At 39.5% G+C, this 27,994-nt stretch overlaps 1 protein-coding gene across 5 annotated transcripts in view; it reads right to left on the bottom strand.

Annotated features, from left to right (window-relative positions):
* The window catches only part of STARD13 (StAR related lipid transfer domain containing 13), a 389,825-nt gene that overhangs the window by 164,487 nt on the left and 197,344 nt on the right, over positions 1 to 27,994 (bottom strand). The window contains exon 1 of one of the 5 annotated variants that reach the window (XM_007193618.2): positions 16,397 to 16,669. The exons of the other annotated variants lie outside the window; for them this stretch is intronic. Coding sequence (XP_007193680.1) covers positions 16,397 to 16,565 — 169 coding nt within the window. The 5' untranslated portion in view covers positions 16,566 to 16,669. Of the gene's footprint in view, positions 1 to 16,396; positions 16,670 to 27,994 lie in introns of those variants that run through there. 5 annotated transcript variants of the gene reach the window in all.

The raw sequence follows: 27,994 nt of genomic DNA, 5'->3' as shown, positions 1-27,994 counted from the left end.
ATTTTTTAGCTTTTAAAATGGGAACACCAACAGTACCTACTATTATGAGGATTAAATGAGACAATCATTTATCACGTTTAGACAGGGCCTGGACAAAACACATGTTCCTTGATTATTACTCTCTCTCTACTTTCATTCTGACCACTTCAAACCCATATTCACTTACTCATCTTTTTTTTTTTTTTTTTTAAATTTTTTTTTTTTTTATAGCTACTTTATTTATTTATTTATTTATTTTTGGCTGTGTTGGGTCTTCGGTTCGTGCGAGGGCTTTCTCTGGTTACGGCAAGTGGGGGCCACTCTTCATCGCGGTGCGGGGACCGCTCTTCATCGCGGTGCGCGGGCCTTTCACTATCGCGGCCCCTCCCGTTGCGGGGCACAGGCTCCAGACGCGCAGGCTCAGTAGTTGTGGCTCACGGGCCCAGCTGCTCCGTGGCATGTGGGATCTTCCCAGACCAGGGCTCGAACCCGTGTCCCCTGCATTAGCAGGCAGATTCTCAACCACTGCGCCACCAGGGAAGCCCCCTCACTTACTCATCTTTTTAAACTACTGTTTTCATCCAATTACTTCTCTACTCAAATTCCCTCAGTAGATCCCCATTACCTACCAAAAAATTTTCAAATTCACTGCAGTCTGGCCTCAGACTCCTTTTTCAACCTTATCATCTCACTTCCTATACCAGATTTGGAGTACATTCTTTTTTTTTTTTAATTAAAATATAGTTGATTTACAATGTTGTGTGCAGCTTCTGGTGTGCAGCAAAGTGATTTAGTTATACGTATATATATATTTTTTTCATATTCTTTTACATTATGGTTTATTACAAGATATTGAATATAGCTCCCTGTGCTATACGGTAGGATGGACTACATTCTTAATTACTTAAATTATACTTTTCAATTCATTCTGTTGTCCTACTTAGAATAAGTTCCTCTGACTTTTGCCCAGTGGAAACACAGTCACTTTCCATAGCTCAGGCCCAAGAACCTTTTTTCCTTACCTTACTGCCCTGCTGACAATGCACTCTTCTTATGAATACCTATGTTTTGATAATCCGTTAGTCATCGAACCATGCACTCTCTTGAACTGCTGGTATTAATGATAGTTTATATGTCTTACCTCACTTAATTGTAATCTCCTTGAGGGCAGTGATCATGTTTTATACAATTTTCCATCATACTCAACAGCAGCAAAGATCTTGCAATCGACTTTGAACAATTATTTGTTGAAATATTGATTAGGTTAGATTCTCCACTAGTGTAACTGATGCAGAAGAGGCGATATTCATTCCTAAAATGTGGCCTTTCTTAAATATTTGTGTTAATTATTGCTAAGTTACTAAAGTTGATTTCATGAGAAATTCACCACCATCCTAATCCTTCCAGGGGGAGCACAAATGCTAGTGTAGCAGTGTTAGCAGAGAGGTAAGCTCTCTGTAAATGATGTGCCCTGACTTTTTGAGAACAGAGGAGATCAGCAATGCACTTTTCACCAGAGGGAGAGCGTTCCATGCTCTTGGATGACGGGATATGAGTTATTCAGATTCTAAGGAAGACACATGGTGAAATGATGGGGCAAAAATGGATGAAGTCTTAACTCCGGGATTCCCGGACAGTTAGTAAGAATCACCCCCAGTAACACCAGGCATGGATGCCTTCTGCTAAAAGACTGGAAGCTGAAGCAATGAAACACCAAAACATGAGAACAACAACAAAATAATAGCTAAAGCCAGAACCAGACTCTGGCCATTGTGCCTCCACTCCCCCTGCACGGATGCCATCCCTGCACCTTTAACACTCTGTGGCATGTGTTTAAAGCCCCCATTAAACAGTGGTGTGGATTTTGTTTTAATGTGTTGTTATATCATAACACCTGCACTTGGCACAGAGTAGGTATTCAAGAAGTGACTTTGTGAGTGAGTGAGTGAATGAATGACTGTGTCCCTTCATGCAAAAATGGAAAGACAATGAATGAATGCACTTCATTTTCTGTAAGCTGGCTGAGTGGGTTACAACAAAGTTAAGATTCAATGTTTCGAGTTTATCAAAACTTAGTAAAAACAGAAGACTTAAAAGACTGTCTTTGAAAAGAAGCCAAGGGGATTCTAGGCTTTGAAGATATCTTTTTCTGCTCCTTGTGCTGTCTCTTTGCTTCTAGGCTTTAGAGCTGGCTGCACACTTGAGGGTGGGGTGAAGGCGGAATAATGTACTTCCTCTGGGCTTATCTCACATCTTATGAGAGTAGTTCAGAGGATGTGTGATTAGGTCCCAACTGACTGCACTGCTAAGGCAGATGTGCTTCATTTGGGGAAGTCAGACTTGAAATATTAAGAGTTAGATATATTTCCATCAACTTCCTGCCAGAGTTAAGATTCATATTCTGGACTTATGGGGTAGTCTAATGAGTAACTTTTAAGCCTAAAGAGTAATTTTTAAGGACTAAAAATACTTTCTATTATACTCAGAGTTCGACAGTTATCTGCTTTCAGAGGTAAATTCCATTTGATTAGGAAAATCCTTGTTTAAAATTGCACAGTTTCCTAGCTGCACTAGTTATACATTTTCTTCTCTGAGGAAACTTGAGACATTCTAATTTCAGATCCACTACAATTGGGCCCTTCCTTAGCTTCCACTTTATTATTTATCCAAAGTTGGGTATTTTTTATCTTCTCCACAAGGAGTTAGTCCACAGTGTAATGGACCATGTTGCTGGTTATTAGTGTCCTTTCTGTTTCCTTTTCAGATGAATGTATGTTGAGCCCTGAGTAAGTGCTTGGTTCTGCAATAAATACTTTGCATGTGTGACAACACTTCATTCCAGGCCGTGGACATTATTATTTTTCTTCCCACTTTAAATGAGGAAACAGGCTTACAAAGTTCATAGAACTTGCTCAAGATCACACAGCCAATCCACGCTGGAATTAGGATTTGAACCCCGGTCCAGAGAACACCAAAGCCCATGTTTTCATTCAATGCACATTGCATCTGCAAACTACAAGTTTTAGAAAATGCACATTCTCCCAAAGCCAAAGGAAAGTTGTCTGAGAGAGTCTTTCTCTCATAAATCAAGGCTCTGAAGACTTCCTAAGTCTTGTTTCACCCTTAATGAATAATGGACATTTTCGTTGCTTTCAAGTGTTGGCTATGGTAAATTATTCATTAAGGGTGAAACAAAATTCATTAGCTGAGTAAAAAATACAAAGTAAAATTCTCAACACCTCAGAATAGCAGAAAAATAAGAGGGAAAAGTGGAGTTTAAAATGAGCCTAATTAATTACATAGATTCCCTCATAGCATATCAAATACATAAAAAGAAAATACAAAATAAAGGTAAGAATTAGAATACTTTGTCTATTTGGGAACCAACTAAAAACAAAACAAGACCACAGAGTGGCACATTATTCCCATATCCATGAGGGGTGATATAAATTATTATTCAAGGAAGAGAAGCAAATGTGGTGATGTTTTGTGTCCAATTGAGGACTAAAGAGCTGGGGCTTGCTTTGTATGGCTCCTGTGTTCAGGCCCAGAGGTCCCCAACAGGTACCCTGACATCACTTAGCCACGACAGAACTGAGGATGACACCTTCTATCTGAATTAATTTCACATCGATTCTTTTTTCTTTTGATAATATCACTGAATAGCAGGAGCTGGTATTATTCCCGTTTGATAGATGAAGAAACTGAGGCACCGAGAGGTTAAATAAAAGCATGCATGGTCACCAGGTTACATGGTCACCTCGATGACCTCAGGGTAATCTAGGACACAAAGGTGTCCTACAACCAGGCCTCCTGCCTTCCAGTCCCCCAAGCTTGGTTTCTCTTTCCACTGGAAACATCGTTATTCTACTTAAGGCTCACATTGGCCCTTTGTGTTCAAGATTCATTTCCCCTGCAAAGTTTTACGCTGCACGTAATTCATGTGTCCGGTTGTTTTATCCATGATTTAGGCTGCTTGTATTGAAGAAGCAGCACTATATATACTATGAGTTATCTCTTTAAAAACCCAATTATTTGGGAAAAGCTCAAATCCCAATCAACTACCAAAGAATTAACCTTTTCTCCTTAAAAACTCCCTTCCCTGAGCACTCACACAAGCACAGTCAGTTCATCAATCTCTTTATGTAAATAGTCATGCAACAAGGGAGGAGGTCTGTTTATTATTTTCGATCCTGTTTTTGCTTCTGGCAAAATTGCACAAACAGCAGAAGTTGGCAGAACATTGATATTTTCTTCTGACTGACTACTGTTCTCCAGCTACAAGTGCAGTACAAGGGCAGAGCACAACTGCGACTATTCTGGTCTGCAGGCCTCAGCCATGACTGAGGTCAAAACTGCAAAATCTGGAAAAAAAAAAAAGCTCCATCCAGGGCTTCTCTCCACAAATGGAGACCCTGGCTTAACACATGCTTTCCTTCCACTATAGAACTGATGAGTTCAAGATCCAGAGTCCAGAGAACACCACAGGTCTGACCTAATTCCCATCTCGATTCTCACTTGCAAAGGCTCACGGTGAAGATCACAGGAGCCGCTGAGCTCCGGGGCCCTAAGAGCCCTGGGGAAACCGGAGGGAGTATGGACATTGACCCCCAGCACCTTCTAGGAAGAAGGGCGGCATTTTGCAGGGTCAGAAGTAGGGAAAGGAGGTTGGCGGTGGAGGAATTCGTTCTTTCCCTCTGTTATGCTTATTCCTACCTAACCTTGCTAGACTCCTTACCAAAGGCCAAATGCTGCTGCCGTGTTGTTTACTTTGGACAGAGCGCCCTTGATGAAGAGTAGCCAACCCTCAAGAGAGGGGTGGGAGGGTAGTTAGTATATAGGATGATCACGAGGAATTGCTGCTGGTTTTGGAGGTAAAGTCCTCCAATAACTTGAGGGACTGGTGGGGGAGAAGGGGGAGGGCTGAGAAGGTCCAAAGTGATGAAAAAAACAAAACACCCTGCTTGGATTCAAGGTAGACATGCTTACATAATTATGAGGGTGCTGGTGTTGTCAGTGGTAAGTTGACATAGGCTTCTGAATCACAGACTTGAGTTCAAAGTCCAGCTCTGCCACCTACTTGCTGGAGGACTTTGGGAAAGTTATTTAACATTCTGAGTCTTTGTTTACTCATCTGGAAAATGAACATCATAAGGCCTTGAGTGTTAGGCCTTACTATGTTTATTTTCCAGATGAGTAAATTTAACTCTCAAGTCTTCATGAAAATTAAATAAAAAAGCAATAAATGCAGTGCCAAAAACAGTCCCTGGTACATAATAGGGAGCCCCCAATAAGAGCAGGTATAAGTATACTGTCAGTGTTTTAAAAATCTTGTAAACTTTTCAAGAGCTAAAATTTGTGGCATAAAATTTATAAAAAGTCAAATCATCAACCCCAGACCCAAATATTTGATCTAAATGCACAGAAATGTTGATACATTATTTTGCCTCTCCATGACAAACTCCAACTTTCACTCTTCTTTTCACTTGGGTGACCCAGTGGAAAAGTTCTGCCCCAGTCCAGGAGGTATGGCTCGCCTGTACCTCTGGACACAGCTGCATAGACTCCAGCAGCCAGGAGGAAGCACAACTGACAGTTAAGAGCTGAAAAGAACCTGTCTCAATTCCACGTCATTCCTGCCTTACAGAACAAAGCACCAGGCTTCACAGAACAGAAGCTACAGTGTCCAGGGCCAGTTCTGCTAAAGTGACCAGTGACCAACGATGGGAGATGGACACAAAAGTGAGAGGAGAAGCCTCACGTGAAACAGAAATAGAATGGCTCCATCAGAAACTGAACTGTAAAGCTGGAGGTGAGGAAGTAATTTTACTCTACGTGGAAGGGGGAAAGGAAAAAGTTGGACTCTGAAACCATCTCTACTCTACCAGTTAGTTAATGTTTGACAACCGTATTGCTCACTGCCAAGTTTCCTTATTCGATCAAGTGAGCCTATACTTATCTATAGAGTCCACTCAGGGAAATGTACTTTTCCATACAGCAAAACCAAGTGAAAATCTACTGCCAAAGGAACAACTTAGGGAAAGGAGACTAGAAACGTCTCAAAGTAGGAAAGCTTGCATATGCATTTGTCAGGTCTCTGAAAGATTCTAGGGAACACAGCTTCCTAATCCAAGATGATCAGTACTATCTTACACTCATATTCAAACAGATAATCCATATGGAGTTGCTCCACAAAATGTCACACATTCTACCAGTGAAGGCATTACCGTTATAATAGCTTTTCAGGGTTTCCAGGATGCCATATGCAGACATCAAATATTTTATCCTATAAAACAAGGCTTTTACTAAGTTCAAGATTAACATTTATGTTATGATATAAAAAGACTGGACTAACTAATGTTTCTACTCTTTGTTGGTTGGGGGGCACCAAAATGGAGGAGGACCTAAGACTACATATATTCCATAAATAAAGGAAGCAAAAGAATCCACGTTGATTTAGTCCATTCAACTCGAAGGACAAATTTCAACAAATGTTAATTTCATATCCATATGCAGTCGTTCACAGCGGAGGAATTCAACAATATGAAGAATATTCTTGAATGAAAAGGAATGAAATCCTTAGAGGAAATGGGCAATGAAAGCTTCTTAAATAATTTGCTTGAATTAGTTCGAGAAACAGAGAGCTTAGTTTTTAAATTGCCAACTGATCATTACAAAGTTTATCTACGTTTTACAGCATTTCTTTTCTATGAACTCCTCTAAGCAAAGACCACTGTAATACTGGAAAGTTTCTACAAAATTAAGAAAAATTTCAAAGTTAAGTTCTCAGTTTAGAAAAATCACAACATGTTGAGAGGGGAACTCAGACATTATAGATAAAAACCATCAGATATATAGACATAACCCTCTATTACTGGCTAATGAGGCTGGTCTAGGGCCTTGCTCCCACCCTCACACACTGATAGCCTCCCTGGCCTTTCACTCCAGCCTACTGAGAGCACAGCCCCTTTTCCTCCAGCACTGCTGCCCTCTCTCAGCTTTACAGTTTACCAGCAAGTCATTCCCAGAGCCGGGAACATTTCCTGCCTATTTTATTGGCAGAAGGTGGGGGTCAACAGACTTTGCTATTTATCTTTATGAGTTAAAATGTGGCCTAAACCCATCACTTTAGGTCAGTTCAGAGCAACTAAGAATAACTGCTGTGCCCACGAAACCACACTTGGGAACGACAATGGTTTTCATTACAGCTTAAGATAAAAAACAAAAGAACAATAGCAACAGCAAAAAACCCCACCTTTTGTTTCAGGTTTTGTGGTGGATACTTTTTGAGGACACAGGAAATGTGGCGAGAGGTATGCCTGCCTTAGTAAACTTGGTATATAGTACATAATTTACTCTTCGTTTGCTGATACAATACCTTGAAGGGCCCTATGTACATGGATGTTTGTTTAATATAAATATTGATGTATTTTCTTATATTGAGCACTTAGTATGTGCCAGGCACTGTGTTCTGTGTTTAACTGTATTCTCTCATTTATTGCAATAACTATGAGATAGTGGCTATTACTAGCTCCTTTTTGCCCGCAGAAGAAATGAAGCTTAGACATGTTAAGTAACTTGGCCAAGGTCACTCTGCTAGGGAGAAATAGAGCTGAAGTTTAAACTCAAGCTGCATGACTCCAAAGGCCTCCAGTTGTTTCAGTAGTAGGTGTAGAAAGTTTAAAGTTTAGGTTAAATGAACAGTGTCCCTAGGACATTCTTGATGCCACGATCAAGAGCAGAAAGTGTTTCTTGAAATTCAATCAACATGTTTCAATTACTTGCCCCGAAGAATACAGATTTCATCATCCCATCAACAGAATAACTCCTGGAAGATTGTCCTAGAAGAAGGTAAGAAACAAATGCCCATCTCTCTAATGCTTTGTGCTACATTTCATGAACTGTTCCAAGCAATTCCAACGGATTGGCTGCCCTGGCCAGTATAATACATAAGAATTCAAATGTGGAATTACATCACACTCAGTATTGGGACCAACAGATAATAAACTCAGTCACTGAAATTCTTTTGCGGTCTTCTTCAAGATATCCTGCAAGACTGATTTCCCTTCTTTCTGGCCAAGTTTTTTTCCCCTCCTTCTTCTAGGAAGCCAGTAATAAAAACATCTAAGCAGCTTTATCTGCCTTAGACCTTCCTCCTAAAAGCACAGCAGAGAGAAAGGAATACTAAGAGTGAAAATAGGAAAGTGCAGGGAAAGGGTGGTAGCAGACTCTCCTATCCAAAGAGATCAATGTAGTAGTGAAGGCGATTTGATTAGTAAGAAATTATTATACACAACACATGGTCCTCCAAGTTATACCTTGCAACGGATTTCATTCTCTATTTTGAGAAATGCATTTAGCAGGAAATGTATTGTGTCTTTCAAAGCATTCCGGAGAGATTTAAATTCCTCTACTAAGAACTCTAGTCTTATTTAGGTGAGAATGGTTGGAATATCATTGTCATTGGAATTGTAAATCCTTATTTCTTACAGTAATTTTAAATATTATAAATAATTTGGAGGTAGTAAAACCTTCAGAGGAAAATATGATTTTATGACTATCGAATTTTTTTCCAGTGTGTCATTTGGTGAATACAAATGCACGTGAAATGCTACTGTTCACTTATAGAGATTGACTACTAATCCAAGGTTCTTGTCATCCATATGCATGATTTGCAAAATTACCATGACGAGGAGACTTGGAATGCAGGAAGAGAATGCCTTCTTCAGCTCAAAATACTGATATGTAAATTAGTTACTTGGTGACTGCTGAGTCCCTTTACAATCTCCACTCTCTCCTCTACACTGTTTCACCCTAGTGTTTTATCAGAATGTTAGAGACAAGGCAATGCAAATCATTGGTATTTTAATCAGCTCTGCCTCTGTCAGATCTTTAAAATTATCAGGATTCCTATGGCTTGTGAGGGAAGTCATTTGAGAGTCTAGCCAGACATTTCGGATTTATTTCTATTGATTTCCTTTTTCTAACAGCATTAGCATGTTCTGTAATTTTAAGTTATTTTCCAACCATTCCATTTAAATTCCTTTTGATCCTAAGCTTCTCTAAAAAAGAGAATTCATGTCTTTTCAAACAATAGTGTATAAATTTTCATAGTAATCTGTGTGTCTGCCCTGCCCTAGACTGCACCATTCTACAGTGATTGCTCTGGCCCTGTGTGACTTCACAACATGGGGATTTGGGCCACACGGTATGGCTAATTCTCCATGCATTCTGTTGCAGCTTTTTGATATTCTGTGGATTTCTCTCAAAAAGCATCAGTCATAATGCAAATGCTAATTTGTTATCTCTTTGCCAGCAGGAGGAAAAATACCTTAAGAATATTTGCAGTCTTCATGGGAAACTTGGTAAGTTGCTTATACAACTAGACCAAACAAATTTTACTAATAAAAATGACCTATTATCTATCAGTTCACTTTATTCCGTCGTTCTGAGGGAGACTTTATGTAACCAAGGATACGTTTGGCCCTTCAAGTCAGAAACTGACTCTGAGCCACCCATCAAAGTTTGAGCTTCCAGGAGTCCACCTCTCCCATCACCTATAGCCAGGGAGAATTTGAGATTCCTAAAGAGTTTCCTGTTTCTTTCCTATGGGGCTGTGACTCCACTTTCCAGCAGTAATGGAATATTCTGAATTAGCTGCTGTAACTTCCGACCCTTTTGGAACTCAACTAGGACTTTGGCTTTATAGTAGATCCAGAGCTAAAAAGTAATCACTTCTTTCTCCTGGCCCAGCAGTACCTATCTTGTAGGGTTACTTGAAGATTGTTTGTATTCTTTTTATTATAGTGATTAACTCTGCCCATATACCTACTCCTTCAGTTTTCTGATGGGCAAATGTGCAGGGGACACTTAATCAGGTTAGGATCTTCCTTTGGTTGTTAATTTTCATATAAGATATCCATCCTGCCTTAACCCAGTTGATTTTTAAAGTATATGGAGCTGGCCTTATTTGAAAACAGAATACTTGCAATGCTACTTTATAAGATACAATCTCAAATTATCAATTCATTCAAGAAATATGTTCAAAGAGAATTATCTGAATGGACCACCAGCCCTCCACTTTCCTAAACCAGACTTTCCAAAATGTGTTCCCCAGGGAACATTGATTTTACATGATGTCACTTCCTGGTATCCAGTATAAAATGGTTTCATGATGAAATATGGAAATATGCCAGTTTAAACAAAGTTAAATTACTTTCTGCAGGATTTCTCTGAGCCTTTCATAAATGTGAATTTCCAAGAAGGGAAGGAGGATGCAGTATTTCCCCAAATTACTTAACCACAGACATATTTTCCTCCTGCCTATCCATCTATCTATCTATCTATCCATCCATCCATCCATCCATGTAACTAGAGTTCTGAGAATGAGACATAGAGAAATTGTCTCTAGACAGTTTCTATGCTATTTCTAGATTATGCCAGAGAATCACAGGATTACCTACAGAACCTCCTTGTTTTGATCCGTTCACCCCATCCTCGAATATTTTTACTGAATTATAATTTGTTGTTATGCCCCCACTTCCACTGCAGGATGCTATAAGAGATTTGCTATTGATTTCACTATAGGAATGTTTAAAAGCACCATCTACTATGGTTTGTAGTCTCTTTATGGGATTTTTTATGAGAAATTGCTCTTGTATATCAAGTCCTTAGGAGAAAATTCTCCCAAATATCAAGTCCCAGGGAAAGTTGTGCTGGTATGTTTTTACCTTATGGACATGGCAAATCTTCCCTGATCACGTTTTCCTCTTTTCTTAGATTAGGAAGGCTCAAGCTAAATCTGCAGCCTGCTTTTAATAATTACTCAGGGCCTTACATTGTAAATTTTTATATAATATCTCTTCCTAGTTGTATCTTATTAATTGACCTACATTTTTCTTTTCACCAGATTTATCTTTTTTTAACTGAGTTGTATCTTCTTCTCTAAACTACCTCAAATCCTTTAGGTAATGAGGTAGAATGTAAATTAATACATAATGTCTTTACCCACACCAAAATCATATTCAGATTGCCCGAGGAGATAGAAAATGATTATTACGTGATCCTCATTTCATTCAAATATCTGGTGTGCAAAATGCATGGTTGTCTTCTTATGTCTTCTTCCCTAGTCTCAGCACCTCGTTCTCATAGCTAATGAAATGTAGAGACAGAGCACATCCCTCTTAATGATATGTTTCAGTAAATTTCCATTTATTTTCCTTTATACAGGAAGTTTACTAAAACCCACTTGTCATTTTCTCTCTTTCTAAATTTGTCTGGGCCATCAACTGATATTGCTCAGACCACTAGTGGTGATTTTTTTTTCTAACTTGTGCTTCTAAATCGGCCATGATTAGGTTGTTAGGGAAATGGGGAATCTTGTTTTATAAAAGTTGACCAGTGTCCCAAATTGACTAAGAATTAAAGCACGGATTATAGTTGGGGGGGGGGAAGATATGAGAAAAAAATGAATCTCTATTCACTTAAACTAATGTCACAAAATCCAGATTTGGCAATTGCCTGCATCTGGGATGGGTGTTTATAAATTCAGAACTAATAAAAGCCGTGAAGTGCAGCTATGAAAGTTAAACTCTCAAGTTTTATATGTGTATAAGCATATTGCTCTTTGCTAATTTCTTTCTAGTACTTATTTCTTGACTGCTCACATTTTTACTATGTGATGATTTTTAAAATGTTATTCAAAGTTAGTTGACTTAATTCACTTAACAGATTTTCCTGTAACTTCTGGTTAAACAGTATCCTTTGTGTATAGTGATGTACTTTGTGTACAGTCACCAGCACTGAATAGAAAGAGGTTCTGATTCATGAAATGTGAATTTCTGACAGTTTTTTTTTTTTTAAAGAACTTGAGCAACACATGACTGATGCATGCTTACCCTGTTTTTGTGTTCCATCTGTCTTTCTGCCACTGTATTCATCCTCCATTTCTGAACGTAGCTGAGAAAGAGAATGCTAAGCATAGAAAAAGGGCAATTCCAAAAGAACAAAAGGTTGTCTAATTTTGGCTGATGCTACCCAGTTGGTGGAGGTCTCCTACACCAGGGATGAGAAATGCCACCACTTAGGTTGGGCAAATCCCCAAGATATCATTTGACTTGATGGAGGAATGAGAGAGAATACATCACTAATGCCCAGTTCCATTCCCTGTGAACATAAAAAAGCAGTTTACTCCACTCTAGTTGAGTTCAACTCAAGTGCTATCTCTAAAAAGAGTGTCAGGTAAAAAGTCAATGAATGTGCAAGATCAATTTTCACTAATTCTCCTAGTAGTGAAATTTCCACATTTTGCATTTACTATCAAGAAAAGAGGTCTTTTGTGAGCTTGGGGATCCACCTACATTAACACTCTCGGATCCCTACGGTCCTTGCAATAGGCCAGGCATTGCAATAACTCCATTTTACAGTCCAGGACTCCTGATAAAGAAAGGTTTTTACAGGTTTCTTTATAAATATAGGTTGTACTGACATTTAAATAGTCCACAAGACCGGACATCCTAACGTTCTTATTAAATGGATAACGAGAGCACTAACCAGGTATCAAAGAAGTATGTCCGGGTAGATGATGAATGACATAATAAGGAAAATGTAAATAAGAATCATCTTTCTCTTAAAGTAATAAACTGTGATCACAGAATCCTAGAATTTTAGAGATGATGGGAACTTCACATTTATTTAATCCAACCTCTTTGTTTTATGGAAGAAGAAAAGAATGCCCAGAGAAGTTGTGACTTGCCCCAGATCACACAATTAATTAGCATCAGAAGTAGAACTAAAATCTGATTTCCATCCTACCATTTCCTTGACAAGATGTAGAAAAATTATAAGCCATTGATTTATTCCACATTAGACAGCTGCTCTGTTTCCTTTTTGGCTTCTGTTACTTTAGGTTTAAATTTCCCTGCTTTACACATTCTTGTTCAAGGAGTTATTGAGTCAACTACAGAAAGACCTTGGGAACCATAGTCATACCATCTCATTTTCTCATCAAGAAATGAAGGCTCAGTGAAGTTCTGAAACTTGCCTGGTAAAAGAATGAGAGAGTTTCTAAATAGAGCCTGCATCCCTGTCCCTTTTTTTCTATAGTTCAATGGACTTTATTGCAGTCTGGTCCATATCATGCTGTTTAAAGCATTACAATATTTTTTTAAGTTTAAAAGTATGATGAATTCTTTCACAAAGCAAGTAATCACATTTACACATTTGCTTAAATTTGGGTTTTCCGAGTAACATGTGTGTGTATAGACTTTAAGCATGATGCACATGTAGCCAATAAATCGTAACCATCTAATGACATAAGATCCCAATTCACCCCTTCCATGGCCTAACATACTCTTCCTCCACCTCCTCAGCAACCTCCCTCTTGTCCATTCCAAGAACCTGCTGGTAAGGGAAATAAGGACCGTTACTATTTTCATTCTCTCTCCCTATAACAATTTCCCCATTGATTCAGCAAGATTGTGGGGCAAGGATCATGGGCAGTATGACTTGTGTGATAAGCTTTCACTCTGCAAAACACCCTATTTTAAACATCACTTCTCTTTTTCACTGGACTTAAAACTCCAGAACTAAGAAGATGGCTAGAGAAATGATGCATGTATATTTTGGAGCATACCCTAAGAGAAGCAAGTTTAGATTCATCCTGGGTTTGAGCAACTAATTCTGATCCTATGTATCATCAAAGATTCCTTTATTTCTCTTCCCTGTTTTTCCCTCTCATGAGTGGATCTGCTGTTGAATCATGTCTATGCCATTCAACGATTATCTCACTGTAATGAGGTCATTGGGGAGCAACTTACTCTTGTTTGCACTGTTCCCAACAGCCATGAAAGACTATAAGTGTTGACCCCCAAATTATATTAATATAATGCTAAATCTTCCTTGAAAGATGTATAGCAGAGTAAACAATCTTAATGATGTGGCTGTCATTTCAAGATACCAATATGTGAGTTACAAAAAATATTGGTGTTATTAATTTAATATGCACTTGATAAACTTTAATTGAATGATTATGGGCCATTAGTATAATAACCTGACATTGTATACTATTGGGTACTAACTGCTCAAGGAAGGTAAAACACATAGCGGTTTGCTTCCACTAGAGAAATAAGACCTGACCGGAAATCTCACAGTGATTCTGTAACATGGTTCATTGCTGTATCCTGAGTAGAAAAGATTGAAATATTATATAATCCAGAAATCAACCATAGGTTCAGTAGTTTAACACTCATTATAAAAACTAAAAAATGGTTTGGGGTATTATTGACCATGGTCACTAGCTAAGATACATTCAAATACCAGCTCCTACTATGTAACTTTGGAGAGCTTATTTGAACTCTATGTACTTCTGTTTTCTCACCTTTAAAATGGGTATAATAACAGTACTTACCTACAAGAATTTATTTTTTGAGGATAAAATAAATTGGAATATATATAAAGTGCTCTGAGCAGTGCATGATACACTGTAAATGCTCAATCAATATTCTCTATTACAGTAAACCAATCTACTCATACAGTAAACCCAGTAAAATCATTTTGCTTCTGCTTTTTCAGTGTCTTACAACACAATCGTGCATTGTATTATTAACTCATTATTAACAAATAATGAGTTCCTAATCACTGGACTGTTGGAATTCTTTCATGCTTCCCTATGATCCTAACTGTCACTTAATTTTTAGGCATTCATTAGCTTCAAACATTCCATTGCCCAGTATAAAAAAAAGTGAGTATGTTCAAATTTTCTAATTAGGCAAAATGAAACATAGACACAGAATACATTTTCAATGATCATGCATGTGTTCATACAAGTCCTCAATGGAAAAATAATCTTCGTTCCAGAAAGAACATAATTTTTAATGAAATCAATCATTGCAAATTCATTTAAGGAGATTTACAAAGATATTTCAAACTAAGGAGATTTACAAAGATATTTCAAACTATTTGTATGCAATGTTTCTAACATAATACACTTTATAAGCATGCTGAGGAACATTTAGAGTACAGACTACAAATCATCAAATCATCACCAAACATTTACTGAGCCCCTATGTCCATAATGATGATGACATCTGGTAAAGCACCATTGTCAGAAATCTCTAAAACTAAAATGGAGCTGGTTTTTATTATAAGCCTAGTGTATTTTTAAATCAAGCCACAGGGAAATAATTACTTTTGTTTCTATTCAATCAAGACATGCACACAGAGTTTGTGGAATGACATAATATCCTTCCTGAAATCAGACCGGTATGTAGGACCAGTATCCTTCACACATAACCAGTTCCTGAACCTTTAAAAACAAATTCTAATTTCCAAGGAAACAATCTCATCAAATGCTGCTCACTAGAATACATATTGTTCCTTTTGGAAACATTACAATAAGATTTTTCATGATTACAAACCCCAACTTCCCCTCTAAAATTCAATATAATCTTAAACTCATTTATTTAAGTGGAAATTGTATTTTTATAATGGCTCTAGAATATCCTGGTCAACTTATGTATCACCAATATAATAATTTAGTTATTTAGAAGTCTGGAAGGGGGTGGTTATAAACTTCATAAACTTATTGTACATGTGTAGTATGTGTGTGTGTCTTTTAAATGGGCACCAGAAGTTTCTTAGGAATGTTCACCTTTCTACTTTCTACAAACCTATCCTAAGATAAAGCGCATGTTTTAAACTATTTTTGGAGAACGATGAGTTTTAGTGATTTTTTTTCCCCCCTGAGAATAAAAAGGAACACGTAGCAACTTGTAATCAATATCCTCTCCTCTCTGCCTTATAAAGCTGGTGCTTCTGTCACAAGATTTGCTTTGACATTAGCAGACACTTATCCTTTACCAGAAAAACAGTATCAACAAATCAGTGGCAACTGCTGACATAAACATACAAATAGGCAGAGAATGTGACACTGGTTGTCAGCCCAAGGCCCTTAAGAATAGAATTTTAACTTTCTCCTGTCACTAAGAGTGTTCTAAAGAATCTAGGCAGGGTGGAAGTTAGTTTCCCCCCCTCTCCTAATTAAATAAATAAGTGTCCAAGTTTTAAATGTGACAGAGTGTGTGGAACTTGTCACATTAAAAAATGAAAAGCTCCTAAAATACATACTGAGGAAACCTGTCTCATTTATTCTGTAGAGACACATAAGTCTTGGAAATTTATGATTCACTGTCCTACCGTGAAGTTTTTTGTGGACTTTACGTTGAGTTATGTGGCAGCTAAGTGCTGTCACTGTTTGCTTGAAACTGCAGCCTGAAGTTATTTCTGAAAGGTATGCGCAGCTTCGCATAGAAATCCGTATGTTGTAAAGTGAAAACAATAATTTTAAAAACTGGGTTAGCATGAAAGAGAGCCAACAGAAATCAGAATTAGCAACAGCCTTCCACTACCGGCGACTCACCTTGTTGAATTTTAGTCACTAGCTGATGGCGTGCTAGAATCCGGCTCATCCTGTAAGGAGAGCGTCTCGCAGTCTGATCAAATCGCAAATACATCTCCTGGCCCTCAGGTGTCATGGCATTTAGATAGTAGCAACCTGAAGCTGGGTTCCTGGGTCCCTGACTGAACATCCCGGCAGATTTTCTTTTGCCCTCAGTCTGCCCTGTGGCTGTTTCCGTCTGCCTTCAGTCTCAGTCACAGAGCGAGGCACCCAGCCCAGCAGAGCTCAGCAGACCCAGCGATTTTTAAAAAGAAAAAGGAGTGCCAAAAGCCACAACTCAGAATTCCAACCCCCGGCCTCACGTGACCTCGCAGAGCCAATCAGAGGAAGACAGGAGATGGGACGGTCCACAGTCGGCCCCAAGCCCCGGAGAGAGGCAGGTCCAGCCTCCCTGATCCCCACACAATGCGGGAAGCCAATGCGAGTACTGCCCTGCCTCTGAGCTGACTAAGCCCCGAGAAGCAGCACTCACTGAAAGAGTTCAAAGGAAAAGAGAGAGGGAAGAGGAAAGGCAGCAGAAGAAAAATAAGCCCTGGGCATAGGAAATCAATCTTTCTGGTTCTAAGGGTTAGAGAAAGCACACTCGCCTTCTCCAAGGCAGCTAAAAGATGGATGTGAGAAACAACTTAAATGAAAAACTACTTCAAATAAGCATAAACAGCTTAGCATAAATTACCACCCTTCATTACAAAGAAATAAATAAAGCTTTTCCAGTGAAAAGTGAACTTCAAGTGCTTTAAGGCCCTGAGTAAATACACTCCAGGCCCCTGACCCTCTGCATGGGAAGTTGAGAGCTCTCACAGATGAGACTGGCAGAGGCAAGAGCACAAGTGTATTTGTTAAGTATCTACCCCTTTAAATTTTCCACTTCTCCAATTTTTAGTCACCCAGAAGTAAAGTACTTTTGAAGTACCTCTCACATTTAAGACACTGCCAGGAATCATTATAAAGATGCAGATTCATGCAATGCTGCTGTTGCCAAGCTGCTTGGGATCAATAAGAGAAGTTATGCAAAAGCATATAACACAGGCCTTATGTGAAAGGGGCCTCAAGAAAGACACAAGAGCAATATTAGAGGAAGCAATATTATTTTTGACTGGGGTGACGAGAGCAGGCCACACAGACGAAGAGATGTTTGGGTGGGCTTTAAAAAAATGGGTAGGATTCTGACAGGCAGAGACTGAGGAGGGCTTTGCAGGAGGGTCTGTGCCCACATGGGTGGAGATCGGGGACCACAGTGTGTGTTTGAGGAAAACGTGAGTAATTCCACTTGGCCATATCCGAGTATACATATGGGGGTAATTAGCATTTTTCCCCTATTTTTTCTCTTTAATATTGTTTGATGTAAAGAGGAAAAAAGTCCATAGAAAACATGTTATCAAATTCTGAACCTGGGGCTGAGGGAATAAAGTTCTTTGAAAAAGAGGCATAAGGCCAAGTTCTTATATTTGGTTGTCTCAAACTGAAACATAGCCTGGCCTGGGATTTGGAATCCTAATAATGAAAAACTTTCAATTGAAAGTTCAACAGGACTTAAATTAGGTCCTCGATTCTTGCTGCTGTGGCTAACGGTGGTCAGTCCTAACATCTTTCCCTGTGGGAACTTCGCAATTTTGAGAAGCAGCTCATTTCATGTAAATATCTTACTAGGTAAATGAGCACATTAATAAAGATCCCTAGGGCCTACACTGGAATGTACTCTCTCTCATGGCTAATGTGAGCCTCTTCCGATAATTATGCAAGAGTAAGTAAGGGTCAGGTTTTCAAGTCAGCGTTGATGCAGGAAAGGAAAGGGGTGTTCCTTTTTCATTTTTATTTAGGATTTGATCAGAGTTTTTCTATTCCAGGGGATCTTTTGTGGATGGTGAAAGGGATCTAAGATCTAGCGACTCTGGTATGCCAGAAGCCTGGGCATGAATGGCAGACAGGCTTAGCACTCCACTGCAGTATTAGATGCTTGTGAGGTCCAATCCCCAAGCTCAGATCCAGCACTGGCTGCCATCTGATGGAGATGCTGATGTCAGCCATCTTGTGTACATGCTTTCAGTTTGATAGTCCAGTGTTGGGGACGTCCCTGCTGTAAACACCTGCCAGTTATCACTTTTCAATGGGAGAGTGTAGAAGAAGAGTAGAGAGAGAAAGAAGAGCAGATCATGGGACTTGGGAACTTTGCATATGTGCTGGGAAACCAAGCAAAGGGAAGGAAAAGGCAGGAAATGATATATAGTTGCTTTTTAGCTGTGGATAACACTTAAAGAAAGACTGACCATTCCCAGTGCCAACCCTGGAGTTTAACACTGACTGGGCTGCATTTTAAAAGTAAATGGAATGATTCTTCCTGAGAAGCACTGCACTGTATCCTGGCCAGGTTACTATTTAAAAAAAAAAAAAATCACCATGCCTCCTTTTTGCATAATAATGAATACATGAACATGTTGAAAGTCCTGAGGTGTTTTGTTCTGAAAACATCAAGATCATAAATATGTACTCTTTGATATATATAAGCAGATACAACAACATGAAACATAGTATTTCATAGGAGACGGCAATGAAAAACAAGAATTGAATGTAAATTAGGGAGAAAAAAGAAGAATTTGAATTTCCTAATTAAAAGAAAGACAATTTAGCGTAAAGCCCAATTTTTCTAAAAATCAGTCTGATTTTTAATAAAGGGATCTATGAAGGATCATGCATCAATATCTTTGTCTTCCCTGTCCAACTTATTTTTTATGGTTAAGGTAGTAGTATCTATAAATCCATGCAACTACTCACCATGGTTTTGCCATTTTGTGTCCAAAATACCACATTTAAAGCAGATAGGTAACATTATTTTCTCATTAGCATCATTATTGCCTTGTTTTATGCTAATGTATTGCTATGAAATCTGAGTCCTTTCAGTGAATTTTTTTCATCATTTGGTCCCAGTGTTAGAAGAATCACGGCTGGGTGGGCAGTTCTGTTCTGCTTGTTATAAATGTAAATTCAAGAAACTGCTGACAATCTTCCCTGGGCTGAAATGTCCTCCATGCATCTCGTGGAGAGAGCTCTTGCTCTTGACTGGTGAGTTGAGTGAGGACCAAAGGAACCAGAGAGAGGGAGAGAGTGCTGAAAACCCAAGATGCTGGATTTCCTCCGTTCCAGTTCCTTCAAAAATGAGGAAAATGGATGGTACTAGTTTTCAGTTTTCACCTACTTTTCCTCTCTCCTAATTTGGTCATCAAGAAGAATTCTCACTCAGACTATTTCAGGGATGGGATAAACAGATGAATATTGGGAGCCAACAAGAACAATGAACAGGGGAATGGAAAAGGGAGAGTGGCTAACAATGCTAGGCACCTACTGAGTGCTAAGCCTTATATGCTATCTACATTTCATGTGTGTAATTAATCTCCACGGCAACCCTTTGTGCTATCCTATTTTGTGGAAAAGGAAATTAAGACTCCCAGAGGTGAAGCAATGTCCCAGGTCATATAGCAACCAAGTGTAGAGCCTCTGTGTATCTCCAAGCTGATGATATTTTAACTCTTTCCACTGTTACACATGAGGGACGGGGAAGGAAAAACTGTGGCACTAAAATGGTGCTGGGGAAATTGGATAAGGGAGCAAATTTTCAGAAGAATGTACTGAAAATCATCTTAATCCTATTTAATTGTATGTGATAGCAGGGTGGAAATATAGGTATAGGATGACTAAATTCTTGTGGTGGTTGAGATCGAGGTGTCTTTAGAGTAAGGTACATAGCCCAGAGCCTTTAACTAACCAGTGAGAACCATGGGCCCTCTCTGGAGTAACCAAAGACCAAGAACTGGAGACCCACCCATCCCTTCCCCAATCCTGAAGTGAAGAGGCAGCCTGACCACCTCTTTGTTTAACAACTCCTTTTTCGAAGGGTAGACTGTCCTCTGCTTTCTGCTCATCCTCAAGGCTAACTCTGCGTATTGCCTGGCCTCTTCCGTGGCATTTCTTCCCAATGCAAACACTCCAAATACAGTCGAAACTCTGAAATTTGACCTCTAAACAAAACTTTTGGTATTTAAAATTTTTAAGTCTTTTGATAGATGATCCCAGATCAGCGCTCGACGGAATTTTGTGTACACATGGCAGAAAGCAAGGAGCGCTTTCACAGAAGCCAGGAATGGCTCACTGTGCTTTCATCTGTCTGCTGCTCCTTCTATTCCTTCACACACATTCCAGCCTCCTCGTCAGCCTGTTCAGAGGGAGCCAAGGTAGTTCTGCCAAGTAGGAAAATGTTTGAGATACAAGTGGTCGGTAGAAAAAAAGCAGAACTGATCTGGAGGGCTGCTTTTAAATTACTTGAATCCAAAGGTTGTGGGTTAATGTCAAAGCCTTCCTGTGGGCTCTGAAGCTCATTTTGAGAATCTCTACTGATTGATTTGTGGTGTATGTGCCCCGTTCTTTGTCAATAAACCTTTTCAACATGCATACACCACATGCCCAAGGACCAATGCAGGCGAGCCAAGAATACTAACATTCACAGCCGTGACCAGGACCCTCCACAAAAGGTTTCAGAGTGGATTCTCTTCTGACTCAGTTTCTCCACCTCTAGGCCGTGTCTCCCACTTGGAGTCCAGATCCTACTGCAAAGACTTGTGAGTGGTAATAGATTTTGTTTTTTTGCCTCTCAGCCCTTGCTACTCTCTTTAGTTAACTTCACCTTTGCAGGCCTCTGAGAGCGCATTCTCTGCCCTCATTCCATCCCCTGGGGACCATAGCCAACCATCAGCTCCAGTTCATATGGCCAGCGATCTGGTCTGACTTGTCCTGGGCTCTTTGCCCATACCCATCCATTGCAGCCAAACCAAAATTCTTTCACTTTTATAAGTTGTTTCAAAGATCTGGAACTGTGTGATTTCCTACTCTCTCACCCTGTCAAAACCTATTGCCTGTGGAAACATTTTCATGACTAAGGCAAAACCTTTAGTATTAACAGTCATGTTAATACCTGTAAATAGTGGTTATGTGGCACATTAATTAGATCAGCTTGTTACATGCTAATAAGCAATCCAATTGTTCATTGCAACTATTATGGGCATAAAGTTTTTACATCTTGGATTTGGAAAGGATATTAAACATCTTCTAATCCAACCACTCACCTATCATACAAGTCACAGTCAGATCAATTAATGAATGCTTTACCCAACATATGTGAAGTATATTATCTCACTGAGGACTACAAGCTGTTTAAGAAAGTTTTTCCTTATAATTTCCATCCATTGGCTCTAATTCTGTCATTTGGAATTAGGACAAATCTATTCCTTCTTCCATATGCTTGTTCTTCAGACATTTTTAGAAAGCCAACCTGTCCCTTATAAGAATCTGCTTTCACAGGCTAAACATTCCTTCCCATCAAACCACACAACTTCTAACTATTCAGCAAGCTGATTGCTGTCTTTTGGATCTGCTCCAGTCTGTCAGTATCTCTTTAAAAATATTGCTCCTACCCTAAACTTAGAGCTCTAGACATGGCCAAACACAGTAGTATATGGCATAGTGTGTGGGTACCTGCTGAACTCAAGGGATTGCACTCTTGCTGATTCAGTCTGAGATAATGAGAGGTTTTACTTTTTTAATCTATATTTACTCTATCATTAATTCAGCATGGTATTAATTTGAATTAAGTAATTGAATGCCTGAACAGCACTGCAGTAAGTATGAAAGATATAATGGTGAATGCGATGTGGTCCTTGCCTCAAGGGACAGTCTGCCAGGGAAGACAGAAAGAAAACTCACCATTACACCAATGTTAAGTGCTGTGTGGGAGGCTATCTCCATTACCTCAGACTGTGTTACAGTCAGTTCTACGTGGTGTTTCTGCGTCTTCATAAAATCTGTGTTAAATGAGTGTTCTCTATCCTGTACTTAACAAATGAGCTTTCAAACTTAAGAACAGGTCTTTAAACTTATTAAGATATTTTTAATTCCTGATTTTCTACTCCAACTATTTAATTCTGCCTTGTTCTTTAAGGTAGCTAATGAAAATACCTCCATTATAAAAGTATAAAATAAACAGTTAAGTGTGTTTGGAAAAAGGTAAAGGAAAGGTGGAGACATAAGAAAGCCAAGTTCACAGACATACAAGCCACACAACCCTGTATATTTGCAGGAGGTGGCTGAAAATGTGGCTTAAGATTCCTAACAGAGAAAGCCAAAAGGGAAACAAGATCAATTACGAGATTTAACATATTCATAAGATAAAAACAAAGCAGTGATTCAAGATAAACACACATCACCAGATATTGAGACCCCCAGGGAAAATCTTCCTGGGTCCTCACAAAGAATCAGCATCCTCAACGATATTGGATATGGTTAACAAACTTTAGTCCATGGTTTCTTAACTGACACTTCAGTGTCCACAATAGTATGATAACAAAGCACTATATAGGAAAATTAATTCTAGGAGGGCACCTCAGAAAACATGGTTTGAGTATGCTAGTCTCTGTGATCTTTTAAACTATGTGCTGAATCTTATCACTTCCCTGCTTAAAATACTCCAAGTTTTCTATTGCACCTGGAAAAAAATCCAGACTTCTTACTTGGCCCACGGGGTCCTGCGTGATCTATTCCCAGCTCACCACTCCCATCTCATCACAGTCTCCTCACTAGCTTTCTCTAGACTTGGCTGCCTTAGAGTCTTCTTTCTACGTGCTACTCCTCAGCCTGGAATGCTCTTCACAGAGCCCTTCCCATAGCTGGCTCCTTCTCAGCTTTCAAGCATCATCTTAAGTCACTCAGTCTCAGATGGGCCATCCTGTTCACTTTACCTAAGCGGAAGCAGCACCCCATGTGTTGGCTCTATAGCGCTTTCTAAATTTGTAATTACCTATTTATTTGCTCGTTAACCTATACGTTGCCTTACCTTCCCGGTAGACTGTCGTGTCTGGACCAGGTTTATTTATTTATTTATTTATTTTTATTATTAATTTATTTTATTTATGACTGCGTCGGGTCTTCGCTTCTCTGCGAGGGCTTTCTCTAGTTGTGGCAAGCGGGGGCCACTCTTCATCGCGGTGCGCGGGCCTCTCACTATCGCGGCCTCTCTTGTTGCGGAGCACAGGCTCCAGACACGCAGGCTCAGTAATTGTGGCTCACGGGCCCAGTTGCTCCGCGGCATGTGGGATCTTCCCAGACCAGGGCTCGAACCCCTGTCCCCTGCATTGGCAGGCAGATTCTCAACCACTGCGCCACCAGGGAAGCCCCTGGACCAGGTTTATTTCATGCACATTCTATGTGCCCACCACAAGGCCTGGCACATAGGAGGAAATCAATAGCGGTTGATTAAGTAAATGATTGAGTAAAAAACTGAATAAACGATGATCTGAATTTTTCCAAGGATAAAATTTAGAATGCCTAGAGGAGTGAATGCATATATGTTAGGCAATATGCTGTTGCTACAACAACTTGGATTGGACAAGGATTGGACAGAAGATGATTCAAGGTTTTTTCCTCCAAAAGGAGCCTGAAATGCACATATTTTGCTTTGTTGTTTAGGGGCAAAAGTATATGCTTTGAGCATCAAACAGAGGACAGTTTAATTTTCACAAGTTCATTGTGAAAATAGGGAGCCTGGAGGAAATGAGCAACCCTTTCTCTACAGAGAGAGGCTGAAGGGCATAAAAAAAATTAATCTATCTTCCTTAGCTTTGAATCAGCCTCAAATTTTTATCCATGCCTGTTGTGCCTTCAATTAAAAAGTTGAACACCACTGGGCCAAGTGTTCTTCATGGACCCATTCTGCATCTGGGTTATCAACCACCTCTATTTCTTCATGCTCATAAACATCTTTTAATAATTCTTTAAAAAATTTTCTGGAGAGATTTAAATTAATTTATTGTCTGGTATTTCTAGAACCTATATATTTTTGCCCTGATAGAAAATAAATGTAATTGCTAGTTTGGGGTGTTTCTTTTCTTTTTTTTAAAGAATTGCTCAGATTATTAGACAGGATCTTTCAGTCCCTTAGGTGGAATTTGTCTGTTCTTAGAGACTTATTAGAGGCTTATCCTCATCTGCATCAGATTTGATTCTATAATCTCCTTCTCTGTCTTGAACAACAGTGAAGATATTTTCTTTATGTTGACTCAAATTATAATTTGAATATGAAAGGGAAACTTGCTCATTAAAGAAATCCTATGATGAATCCTTTGGGAAATTCTTTATTGATGCTCCAAAGTATCTGTTTTGTAAATGTTTGAGACTGCCCATTGAAAGGCACACCATTATTAAGATGGTATGCTGGAACCAGAAAGTTGATGACTGAGATTCCTAAAATATCATCCTGTTACCTCATCACCAATCAGTCAGAAGAATGTCCATGAGCTGATCTGGCACCCTGAAACACTCACTTCTAATGTTGCCTTTAAAAACCCTTCCCTGAAACCTGAACACAAAGGAGGTCAGGTCTTTTGAGCATGACCCACCCATTCTCCTTGATTGGTGCCCTGCAATAAATGCAGTACTTTCACCACAAAAAAAAAAAGAAAAGAAAAGAAAAAATAATTGTACAATGACCTGCTGCCCTGGATCCAGTGTCCATTTTTATATATAATTGCTTCCCACCTGGTGTCATGCAACAGTTATGTACTAAGTAAAGTTTGGAAATAACCATGGCCCACAAACTGAAGAGGAATAAGACTGCAGGATTAATAATGCAATTGCACTGTTTATATAGTTAAACCACATATGCCTTCTTGGATAAATTCAGCTCAGTACACTAAGAATATGATAGACTGTTTTCCCTCTTTATTCCTAACATAAGACCATTAATCTATATTTTAAAGAACGGAAAGTGGTGCCAGGAGGAGGAATGACATTAGAACACATCCCATACGGAGAGAAGCACTAAGAATTTGAGAAGGTAGCAACATAGCTCTCTAGAGCCCTAGATATTGGTATCAATGGAACTTGGAGGTGATTGGGAAGACAGATTTCAGTGCTTATGGCTGGGCAACAAGAGGAGGGACCTCTTTTAGGTTGGGAAGAATGATTTAACCAAAGGTGCTTCTGGTATAATTAAAATATGATTTTTTTGCTGGTATCTTGTTTGGCATAAATAGAAACAAAGCCACTAATTAACTCATGTTACAACTTCTTTCACCATTTCTTAGTGAAATATTTCTAATGTATATTTCGTGCCAGGCACCAAATGTACAAAGATGAATAAGACACTGCCCCCCTTCTCAACACTATGATTTAATAATAGGAAAAGTTGAGGGTAGTTACAATTACAGGGCTGCGTTACAGGTGCTACAACAGAGGTGCTCAGAGGGTGCCTGCGGGAGCACAGTAGGGTCAGCTAAATCGGAACAAGAGTAGACTCACACACACAGCAGAAAAAGTAGTGCTGAGGCTGGCAAGATGCAGAGCTGGGTGAGATGCAGAGCTGGGAGAGAAGGAGGGAAAGACGATATTGGGGGGAAAAGGCCCATGAAGAGAAAAAAAATGCATAAATAATTTCCTATGCTAGACACCCTTCTCCAGTTATTGAGAGATTAGTATCCCAAATTGCTGCATCATAGAGACTCTCAGATTCTAAGACTCAAGTTGGAAGGACACACCTTTCCATCAATATTCCTCTTGACTCTTGTCCCCTTGTCTCCACCGAAGCTCTAAATTCAGGGGATGCCTCTCTGCTGCGGCTATTTCCTGGAGGTAATAGTCCTTTTAGAAGACGGACTATGATGGATAATGGTAAAGAACTAAGAGGCAAACTGAATTCAGGAGTTACAGGCTTGGGCAGAAGGAAGAGGGATCTGCCGGGGAAGGCAGCAACAGTATGAAGTCCTGAATCTACCCATCAGATGGTACTCTGGCTTTGGGAAACAAGTTACCCTTTGTCTAATCATCTTTCAAAATTGGTACAATTCTACTTTTTTTAAAAAAATTAATTTATTTATTTTTGGCTGCATTGGGTCTTCATTCCTGAGCACGGGCTTTCTCTAGTTGTGGCGAGTGGGGGCTACTCTTCCTTATGGTGTGCGGGCTTCTCATTGAAGTGGCTTCTCTTGTTGCGGAGCACAGCGTCTGGGTGCCCGGGCTTCAACAGTTCTGGCATGCGGGCTCAGTAGTTGTGGCTCGTGGGCTCTAGAGCTCAGTAGTTGTGGCACACGGGCTTAGATGCTTCACGGCATGTGGGATCTGCCTGGACCAGGGCTCGAACCAGTGTCCCCTGCATTGGCAGGTGGATTCTTAACCACTGCGCCCGGGAAGTCCCGGTACAATTCTACTTTTAAAAGCAAAGCAGGTTTCTAAACCTATATCAATAGTAGCTTCCCTTGAAGTTTCCTTATACTGGTGCTCCTTTGAATCAAGGGAAGAAAAGGGCATTGCTTAGCTTTTATACCTGTTTTGTACGGCCTTTCTGGGGGTAGGAGGGGGTGTTCTTTTCTGTTAGAGAATATATGTATGTGTACAAATATATAGAGGCTGTCCTGAGATTTCTCATGTTATTATTTCTCCAGAGCTTGATGTTTAACAAAGCACACAGTGGCCTCTGGCCAACCTCTGAGAGCACATCATAATAACACTGTGTCTTATGACACAAACCTGTTTAAACAGACCGAGTACAACAGAGATAGCCAGGCGTGGCTACCTTCTCCTTATGCTGCCCCACCAAGATGACTCAACACTAATCAATCACAGGAAAATACTAAGCACCAAAAATTTGTTTGCTGCACAGAAGGCTAGAACATATCAAAAGCTACTCTCAATCTTTGATGAACTTAAAATACCCTCTTTCATTCCCTGACTTTGGGGGTCTCAAGGGCTGTCCTTGGCCTTGGTTTGTTTCTCAGTATGTTTTACCTTAGAAAGTCTAGTCCCACGGCATTCTGTTAATCAATCAGTGTACTGTTGCAGATCAAAAATGTAGGGCACAAAATGTTGTGGTATATACTACGATTACAATTAAAAAAATTTTTTTAATGCATAGTAGTAAAAAAAAGATTAGAAGAAAACACACCAAAAAGATAATTATGACCATTTTTAGGATGGTGGAATTTGGATGATTTCTTTTAAATTTCCATTTTCCAAATATTCTATCACATGACTAATTATATTGCTTTTATAATAAGGGGATCAAGCCTAACCAATGATTCACGTCACGAGGTGTGGAGAAGAAACCTCAGACTTAACCTTACTTCCAGCTGCCTCTGTGTCTCACAGATGTCAGACAGACAAGAAAAATCTGCATACTGTCTAACATGGCTTGAACTTCCTTAGTGCCTCCCACAGTATTAGGCAAAACCTCAGTGTCCAAAAGAGAAAGAGAAAAAGAGAGCAAACAAACAAAAAAATCTATGATTTCCTTTTCAAAATGTCTCTCACATCCATTCCTTCTTGTGTTATTGCCTCCACCACGTAGGGACCAGCCCTCTTGCCTAGATGATTCTGACAGTCCAACTTGTGTCCCTGTCTAACCCTGCCTCCTGAATACCATCTATCCTGAACACCACAGAACGTTTAGCTTCTCAGGATACCACTTTCATCATATTTCTCTCCTGTTGCAAAGCACCAAATAGCATCCCAGCTCTACCACTTACT

This window comes from Balaenoptera acutorostrata, chromosome 18 (genome assembly GCF_949987535.1).
Source record: "Balaenoptera acutorostrata chromosome 18, mBalAcu1.1, whole genome shotgun sequence".
NCBI lineage: Eukaryota > Metazoa > Chordata > Mammalia > Artiodactyla > Balaenopteridae > Balaenoptera > Balaenoptera acutorostrata.
Note: the sequence above shows the minus strand (reverse complement) of the source record. Positions and strands in the feature narration are given on the sequence as shown.